This window comes from Cricetulus griseus, chromosome 6, assembly GCF_003668045.3.
Source record: "Cricetulus griseus strain 17A/GY chromosome 6, alternate assembly CriGri-PICRH-1.0, whole genome shotgun sequence".
In the NCBI taxonomy this organism is placed as follows: Eukaryota; Metazoa; Chordata; class Mammalia; order Rodentia; family Cricetidae; genus Cricetulus; species Cricetulus griseus.
In genome coordinates this window covers 87,446,234-87,456,439 of record NC_048599.1, presented here as the reverse complement: position 1 = coordinate 87,456,439, position 10,206 = coordinate 87,446,234, and the positions used below count along the sequence as shown (strand labels likewise).

General features: G+C 33.9%; 1 protein-coding gene across 1 annotated transcript; it reads right to left on the bottom strand.

Annotated features, from left to right (window-relative positions):
- Positions 1-903: 903 nt before the first annotated feature.
- Positions 904-4,692, bottom strand: LOC100759912 (olfactory receptor 4C15-like). The gene is made up of 2 exons (XM_027421086.1): positions 3,768-4,692; positions 904-926 (listed from the first exon to the last, which is right to left on the bottom strand). The coding sequence occupies exons 1-2, from the start codon at positions 4,690-4,692 to the stop codon at positions 904-906; spliced, it is 948 nt and encodes a 315-aa protein (XP_027276887.1).
- Positions 4,693-10,206: the final 5,514 nt, after the last annotated feature.

Sequence of the window (10,206 nt, the reverse complement as noted above, 5' to 3'; positions counted from 1 at the left end):
AAACAATTTCCTGCACATGATAAGATTCTTGGAAAAATGTGATAAAGGGGCCAAAAGATTGTAACATCCAAAAGTTCATGGAGTTTGTTGTGAGACTGTGAATTCTAGTTATGTCAGAACTTACACCCATAAATTTGACCAAAATGATCAACAAAACATGAGCAAAAGAGGAACAAAATCATAGATATGTTCAAGTGTATGGGGGAAAGACCATAGGGCCTCAACACAACATGATGAACTACAAGCAGCAAGGAATGCTGAGAAGAGGATAAATAGTCTTGCCCAAGGATAATCTCACCAACTCTTCTCTAATAAAAATATTGAGTTCCCCAAAACACATACATGCAACATTATACAAACTAGAATGTTATATTTATGAATATGTATTTATATGCATATATGCTTGTAACAACAATCAATAAAAAAGAAAGGCATAAATTTTAAAAAGAACAAATGGAGGTATTTTGGAGGGTTTTGAGGGTACAAAATAAGGAGAAATGATGTAATTATAATCTCAAAAATAAAAGAGTAAAAAGATTAAAATACAGAAAACACCAAAACAAAATCCATCAAAAAAAATTGGGTTCCATTTTGTATTGGAAAATTTTATGTTATTCATTGATCCTATCTTGGTCTGTGATGACATAACCAATGATTCTCCATTGAAGCACACTGCTTTTTCTTTTTCCAAAGGAATTGGTTGCAAGTAGTTTCTTGATTAGGAGAGGGACTTTGTGTCCATTTTCCATTTTCATGTTCAGGGATTCGATATGTTTTGAACATGTGTGTTTCACAGTTTTTGTGAGTTCTTTTGGGTATCAGCAAAGGATAAGAGAAGCTCAATAGCATTTGACCTTTAAATTAATAGGAATAAAATTGCGTAAATGACATCGACTTTTTATTTCACAGCTGCAAATTCTTTTCTTCTGGCATAACACTACTAGCATGTACAACTGTGCAGCTAGATTTAAGTAAATATAAAACAATGCTTGAATGTTATGTATAAAGGAACAAAATGAGTATGCTTGGTTAGTGTGTTCAATATTTTATTTCATAGTTTTATTTCAATCCTGGCATTGACAATTTCCAAAAACACCTAATACACTAATATCAGATCTTCATCTCTTAAGCAAATTCATAGTTCATAGAGACATAAGAACTAATTAAACAAGAAAAAACTATGGGTAGGGCAAGTGCCTTGAGAACAACATGAATATCAAGGGAGGTGATTGAAAGAGTAACCTCCAATAACAAACTTTGTGGTACACTTTGGTTTTTATTAGATTCACACTTGTTGTTTAATATTGTTTCTAAAACAACTTGTAATTTTTCATAAATAAACCTTCCAATGGAAATCAATACAATGTCATACACATTTGTACATGTTGGCCCTGGCATATAAAATTAAAGAGAGATCATCACAACATTAGCATTTAGTACTAAATACATTTTAAGATGAGTTAATTTGTGTATAGTGGAAAATTTTAGTTCTTGTAATTCTTGACAAATAGGATGGCTGGGCTACCTGGAAATTCCAGTGGGAGCCAAAATTCCCTTGGAATGTTAGAGCTTTTGGTTAAAGGAAAATTTTTGCTATATTCAATTAATTTGCTGAAAATTCCACTTGAAAGCTGAGTATAAGAAAATGTAAAGTGCTGGGCATAGTGATGCACTCCTTTAATCTCAGCACTTGGGAGGCAGAGGCAATCAAATTTCTGTGAGTTTGAGGCCAGCCTGGCCTACATAGTGAGTTGCAGGACTGTCAAGACTGTCTAGGACCAATCAAAACAAAAGTAAAAAAATAAATATAAAATGACAAAAATATATAAATTGAATTAATCATTTATGTATATTGACAATTATGAAATATATTTTTCACATGGGTACATGAAGTTAATATTATTAAAATCAGAAGGGGAATTAGTCTTCTCCAAATATAAGCCTACAATAAACTGCCAAATTCCAAGAAGTTCCAAATACACTCACACACACACACACACACACACACACACACACACACATACACACTCAACACTAAATGAACTCAGCAGTTGTGCATTATAAATCTATATGCTATATAGATATGTTTGTGTGTTTATTTGTATGTGTGTGTAACAATAATAATTAGAGATCAAAAAGACATGCATTTGAGAAAGGAAAGATACACAGAAGAAATTTAAGGGAGTAGGGTAGGGATGAAATGATGTAAACAGTTATACATATATGAAATCCCTCCCCCAGGAAACATAAATTATAAGGGGAAAATGAGAACTAAACTTATAAAATAAATTGAAATTTATTAATCTTATGAAAAAAAATTTCAAATCTTCTACCTCTAGATTCTCTTATTTGTTGTGGTTGTTTATAAGTAATTGATCTTCATAAGGTCAGAGGAAGTTGCACGATTAGGAGCTATGGATTTGTTGGAGTAGTTGTGGCTTTGTTGGAGGAAGTGTGGTACTTTGGTGGTGAGCCCCAAGTTCTCCTATGCTCAAGATAATTTCCAGTGTATTAGGTCACTTCCTGTTGCCTGCATGATCAAGATGTAACTCATTCTCCAATCATAGCTCTTACTCCAGCCCCATGTCTGCCTGCAGGGTGCCATGTCTTCCCATGATGATAATGGACTAAACCACTAAAAGTATTAGCTACCCCAATAAAAGTTTCTCCTTACAGGAGGTGCCATGCTCATAATGACTCTTCAGAGCAATAAAAACCCTAACTAAGACACCTGTAAATACCAGGAGACATGTACTCAGTATACGAACATCTTAGATAATAATCAATACTTGCCTTTGGCTTATGCTGTACCATGGGTTTTCCCCAGGGAATCAGGTCACATTGCTCATTTAAGAGTAGTAGTCACATTAGTCCTTAGAAATTCTAATTTTCTATTCCTTGTAGAAATTCAAGGCCTAACTGGATTTTCAAACAGACATCAACAAACTCACTTTTTAAAGTGCTCAAACGATCCAGCAACCTCTAGACTTCAGTCTATAACTCTGCTCCTTCCTATTCATTTCTAGGTTCTGAGGACTCACAGCATCATACAGTGATGCATATTTGTTGGGGAATTCTCATGTGTTTCTGCTCCTTTCTTCAAATACACATTTATTTAGTAAGAACAATTTACTTCTTCTAATAGTTTCAAAATACACTGAATATTTGAAAGTATAAAATGAAGCTAGATCTAATTTTATACATCACTGCCAATTAATCACTTTATAATGAAAATGTGATCTTAGAAGCACAGATTTCCCATGCCAATGTTAATGCACCCTATGGAAAATGATGCCATCTTTTTCAAACAAATGACTAATTAATAAAATACTTTTTTGTACTAGCAAATAGTGATTTCTTTAAATTTTATATTAATTTTCCAGATGTAATTAATGATTCTTCTGTGTGTGATGTGTGTCTGTGAATCTGTGTGAAGACTATATACATGTGTATACAAATGAGGGGTTGATGGCTTAGTTGTCCACATGCATGCTGATACAAAGTGAAGCACTGAATCCATCCATTTATTGCTCTCTATCTTATTTCCTTAAGACATAGTCTCTACTGAACCTCAACCTCAATGGTTTTAGTAAGAAAATTTGGGCTCTACACTACCTCACTTCAACCTGATTTTATTAAAAGTGTGTTATCATGCCTGACTTTTGATATGGGTGCTCAGAATCATTAATAATATCTGACATTTGCATAAAATTTGCTGTTACACACCTGTCTGTCTCCCAGAATAGGAAGTGTAATTTAATAGTCACCAGAAAGCACTATCAATCTCCTCCACATTTTCCTGGTGGCATTCTTCATTTCCTTATTCCTAAAAGTGTAAACGATAGGATTCACAAGTGGTGTCATAATTGTAGCAAATACAAGTGCATTTTTTTCAGAAGAGAAGGCAGATGTAGGTCGTGCATATATTAATATGCATGATACAAAGAACAAAAGCACAACAGTAATGTGGGATCCACAGGTAGAGAGAGCTTTAAGTCGCCCTTCAGAGCTGTGGGCTCTCAGAGAGAACAATATGACACCATAGGAGACAAGTAAAATAGAGAAGATTATGATGCAAATCGACCCACTGTTAGCGAATACCAAAATGACAAATATGTGTGTGTCAGTACAGGCAAGCTTCAGTAATGGGAACAAGTCACACATGAAGTGATCAATGACATTAGGTCCACAGAAGGGCAGCTGCAAAGTAAAGGTAATTTGTATGATAGAATGCAAGAATCCTCCAGCCCAGGATATTGCCACCAAAATGCCACAAATCCTCCGGGTCATAATGGAAGTGTAGTGCAAAGGCTTGCAAATGGCCACATAGCGGTCATAGGCCATGGCTGTCAGAACAATCACCTCTGTCCCAGTGAAAAAGTGGATAGCAAATAGTTGTGTCATACAACATTCAAATGAAATGGTCTTTCTCTCATAGAAAAAGTCTACAATCATCTTGGGTGTGACAGTAGATGAAGTGCATGCATCCAGTAAGGACAAGAATATCAAGAAGAAGTACATAGGGGAAGCAAGCAGTGTGGGACTGTAGATAATGGTAACCACAATTATCATATTGCCCCAAATAGTTGCAAGGTAGATCAACGAAAATACAACAAAGAGTATTTTCTCAACTTTTGAGTTCTGTGAAAGCCCTAGGAGTATGAACTCAGTGACCAAGCTGTGGTTTTGCATTATTTTCAAGATGATGCTGAAATAAAATCTTTTCATGTAAATCTGAAATTATAAGAAAAGAATACCTCATTAAAGTTTATATAACCACTAAGTACAAGTTTGCATTTCCTTCATTGTTTTGTCATTTAAAATAATATCCTAAATATTTAAAGATACAGTTGCATAACAGGTATTACTGAAGTTGAGATGAATTATTAAGTACTTTGAATAACCACACTTAATATATTGGAGTTAAAATCATCTACTTGTGTGAGTAGAGACAGTAGCCTATCTGTGAAAAGTCAGATTTTATCAGTCTTTATGTGATTTTGAAGTGAAACCTAATGCATTTTAAACTATTCTGAATATAAATGCAGACCAGAATGTAAGTCCTCATTGACTGATCAGAGCACTGCCTCATCCACCAATGAAAGTGCAAAATATATTTTAGGGCACTCTTCAAAATCATAGATTCATCCTAAATATGTGAAAGTGTAACTTTATTGGAACTTCCAATAACTCAATCTGTTTTTTATAAAATACAAAATTATTTGGGAAAGTATGCAATATTCCTCACTGTGCATATGTTGGTATTTAGAGCATCACAAGAACTTTACAAAACATATCCTGTTTTCATAACATCTGAGTAAAATACAAAAAATAAAATAAAATTGCAATAGCTCCAGACTTACATACCTAGTCTCAGCATTATGTCACAGTGGTTTGTATTTTTTAATTGTACTAAGTTACCATCAAAACTTTTATGATCAATCAAATAATGATGCTTACCCTGGACTTTAGAGACTCAAGCATTAGTATCCATGATGTCTCCATCAAATAAACAAGATGAAGATTGACATTGTTTGCCTTTGTAAGAACATCAGGAAAGTGATGTTCTTTCTAATCTTTTTCACTCTCTAAAGGCCAAAGCATAGTCTACTTTGTCTTTATGCAAATGAGACATCTTGACAAAAGCAACAGAAACAACAATGAAGAATCAGAAGAACAAGGACCAATCAGTTCTCAATGAAAATTAGTGACAACACATAGCTAAAAAAGAGTAAGTCTCCCTCAAATGAAATTTAGTCTTCCAAATTAGTTATTTTTCAAGATATATGCTTTGAAATTCATAAGAATTCACCACTCTAAAACATTTCACAATATCTTACCTGATTATCTCCAGCTAATAAACTGTCAAATTTGAAAAATATCAAAATGTCACTCATGGCAGCATTCCTTTACAATGCTAGGTGTAATTATTTTTTATGAAAACTCAACTGTGTCATCTGAGAAAGTACTTCCAGAAATCCTCTGTGTAAATATTCAAGCTTTCTGATTCATTTTCCTTAGGTAGTCACAGCCCAAAATGTGTCTGTCTTTTCCTGTGTAATATTCCCATGTGTGAATATGTACATGCATATACATATTCATGTCTACAGCTACAAATATCCATGTATAAGAAAAATGTATTTGTTCTGAGAAGAAAATGAGATGTTTCAATAACTGACATCTAAAGAAAGCGGACATTCCTTCACATGTTTATAAATATGTCATGTAATAATGATTGTCTATTTAGTTTACAGCAGCCATTTACATAATATCCTGAGGTCAGTTCCTCACTAGCATGTGTAAGATGAACTCTATCTACTCACATTCTATAACCAAGGAAAGAGTGGTCTGAAACAAACTGTATAAATTCCTTGGATCAAGAAGTAGTCATTTACTATAAATTACAGTGATCACTACTTAGATTATCAGCTGTTCCTCAGAGCTAAAATTGGATGGACAAAGAAGTTTATAAGAGACAGCAAAACATGGTGCCCATGCATGAATGTCAAAATGGACCTTAGAATTTCACACAATGAAAATGCAAAGGAAACCCACAGCTAATCTACACTCATACATATGATGAGATCCAAAACTCTCACCTTTTACTCTGCTGTGAATTAGGTCACTTTATGTTCCTAAATTTCTGGAAGCCTTGAGTTTCATTTTAATGTCACAACAATAAGGTTGGAATCAGAATCATAGATGATAATGAGTGTTAAAAACAAGTTGTCACATATAATCAAAAGAAGTAAAGATAATTTTTGTTGTATTTCATGCTGATACGTGGTCAAAACTGACAATTTCTTTCATTCATATTTATTCACATGATAAAATGTTTTTATAAGTTTCAGAGAGCTATGACAGTTTCAGTGTACAATACCTTCTCATGCTCTTTAAAATTAATGGTTGTAGTCCACTACTCCTGCATGAGCCTTCCTGTATGAAGAAAACAGAGAAATTTCAAAGAATCCTAGCCCTATGTTAATTTGAATGTAGCTTCATCTTCCTAATTATAATTAAGGTAATCGACGCCTGTTTGTTGTTACCAAAATAACACCATCATTTGTCCAGTGAATTAAGTTCCAAGACTCATATTTACACATCCACTATGGACAATAGATATAACATAGTTGTGGTTTATGATCACATGGGTTATGATTTTAAGCCACTGAAAACATAATTGACCTAAGAACAGGGAGTAATTTAGATTTACTCTGAGAATATAAGAGTGGTATAGTTCAAAATTAAGCTAAATACAAATAAAATGTTTAGTTAAGTGTGGTTTGTTCATGCTTATTTCATGATATTGACAGAGCATCTGATTCACATAAATCTATGTGAATTATGTCCTTTACCTTTTATACTGTCATGTCCTAATATAAAATGAGACTAAATAAAATGTTAAGTAGAATGAAAAACAGCTTATGTTCTGCTATTAAACAAGCAGGAAAAAGGCTGTCTGTAGAATAGACTTGTGCCATTTATTGAACTATCAGACTTCACAGTTTGGGGTCCATGAAAGACAAAGGAGTAGATGTCTATTGTTTGATGAGGACAGGTGGTGGTGGAAGAGAGGGTGGCAAAGTCTGATGCAGCCCACGCTGAACTCAAACACTCCACTTAGCCTAGGATAACTTTAAATTTCAGATCTTGTCTGTAGGTGGTGGTGCATGCTTTTAATTCCAGCTCTAGGGAGGCAGAGGACAGCCTGGTCTACAGAGCGAGTTCCAGCACAGGCTCCAAAGCTACTGAGAAACCCTGTCTCAAAAGATCAAAAGAGAAAAAAACTAAATTCAGATATCTTTCTCTCTCAATGCTGGTATTTCAAGCTATTATCAACACACCAAGCTAAATCTGTAGTTTCTATCAACACATTATATAAACAATCAATAAAAAATTAATATAGAAAATTGAACATTTAAACAGTGTCTGTATACATAGGTTGACTAAAATTGAATCAGCAAAAGAATAAATGTCAGTTTAAAATCCATTTTATGGGCTAGAGAAATGGATGGATACTTGAAAACACTTATTGTTCTTCTCGGAGCTTGAATACAGTTCCTAGCACCCATGTCAGGCTTCATAAACCTCTGTAACTGTAGACCAGGGACTCAGTCCCTTCCACTCCCTGTTGTGGAGTCCTGCAGAAAAGGGAAAATATGAAACAGACCAACAGATTTACCTATGAATAAAACAAAGTAAAATCACATTTTCAAGGTCATACCAATTATTAAAAATTCGATCTACTCAAATAATAGTGTGAAAATTAATCAGCAAATCAATTTAGAAACACAAACATGTTTATATTGTTATTATTAGCAATCCCAGCCATGAAATTATATTGTAAAATAAAGCTAAAGGAAGGAAATTTACATGATAATACATTTTCTAAGTTATTGAAAACAAAACAAGTATCTAAAGATACCATAACAAGATAGCTATTATATTCAACTGTTACAAACTAAAATTATATCATAATAATACAGACTTATTAAAGCACTATTAAAACACTTATTAAAGAACTTATTCAAGCACTAGTAATATGGAAACCTTAAGCTTTTTAATAGTAAATTTATGAAAAGAACAGAAGGAAATTAATTATTCACTGATGAATACATAAAAAGAGTTAAGATATGGAATGAAAAACCATAATATAATACTTTATTTATAATATGGTTATTGTTTCTATGAACCAAGTACCTAAATTTAAAGCCTACAAAATCTATTTTCCTTCACACTTATGTAAGGGGCACTGAGGTATTCAGAGCTTTCACTCTCAAAAAATGAAAACAAGAGACTAATCATATTGCATCTGGTGGTAATATTTTTCTTTCTAAAATTATTTATTTTATATGTGAAATTATAGTATGATTATATCATTCCCCCTCACTTTCTTCCCTCCATTTTATTTCCTATATCCTATATCTAACAAAACTCCTTTCTGCCAAGAGAATGTGCAAACACATTCTCTTGGAAATATTCTCTCTGTTGCTTTTCCAAAATGCCTCACCTTTTCTTGTCACTGCTTCTGGCATGCAGGACAGGACTTTACTATTTCCTTTCATGCTCTTGCCAATGGAGTTCTAAAACTTCTCTTCTGCTCCCCAGGTGATTCTGCTTAGTTTAAGAAAGACCAAGTCACAATCGTGAGGTCTACAGCAGTTCTGATCTTCAATTAATTGCATTTTCTGAATAGTTCAGAGGCACTCCTTACTGCCTAGTAAAAGTTAACTGAACATACTTAAACCAGCACAATTCACACTGAGTCAAGGTATTCTTCCTAATTCAGTAACCTTGCTTGTACCTCACCTGGTGTCCAGGTATGGAAAAAGTACAGTTTGTATTCTCTATCAATAGCTAGGTATTATAGACAACACCCCAACTAACACAGAACCTGTGTCATCATTCTTGAGAAAACTTCAAACATACTATTTTCTAATCAATGATATCAAAACAGTAATGTCACTTGTGTTACATACTGAAAATGTTTGTACAAAAAACAAATAAACTAATGGAGAGATAATAGAAAAACAGCACTGGTGCTATTGCTCTGTAACTTTATTTCAACTTCAAGATGACAAATAGAAAATGAGTTTAATTTCATTAGACTTAAAGAATCAGATGTTCATGGGAAAAGAAGGAAGGAGAGAAGGAAGAAGAACAAAGAAAGGAAGGAAGATGTTCTCCTTCTAACAACTGAGTTTTGGGCACCTGAACAATGATCAGTTGTCAAGCAATGGCTTCTGAACTCTGAATATATCATGTTAATCACAGATGTATTGATCACCCATGATCATAACATCCACACTAATGATGAGGAGTCTGAACACCAGAGTTTATGAAACCCCATACACATAGTTCAGCTCCTAATGCTCCCTGTTTGCTTTAAACACAGTAGCCTGACACACAGCAGCCACACTTAAAGTAACTCATATAATTTAAAATCATCTCTGAAAATGTTGAAATGTACCTTAAAGAAATCACCATGCTGGCTTCTCAGAAAAATCTGAAGTTAAGTATCACCTATTCTTTCTGGAGAAGTCTGTTCACTGGTGACCAAATGCTGATTGTATGCAATTCCCCTGTTCACCTGAGAGAGAAAACAGTGATTCTGGAGGTTGATACAAAGCATGTTACCATTGCTTCTTGGATCTGGCCATCAGCAGGGTCTCAGGTTTCAAGAAAAATGAAGAAACCAAAGATTTC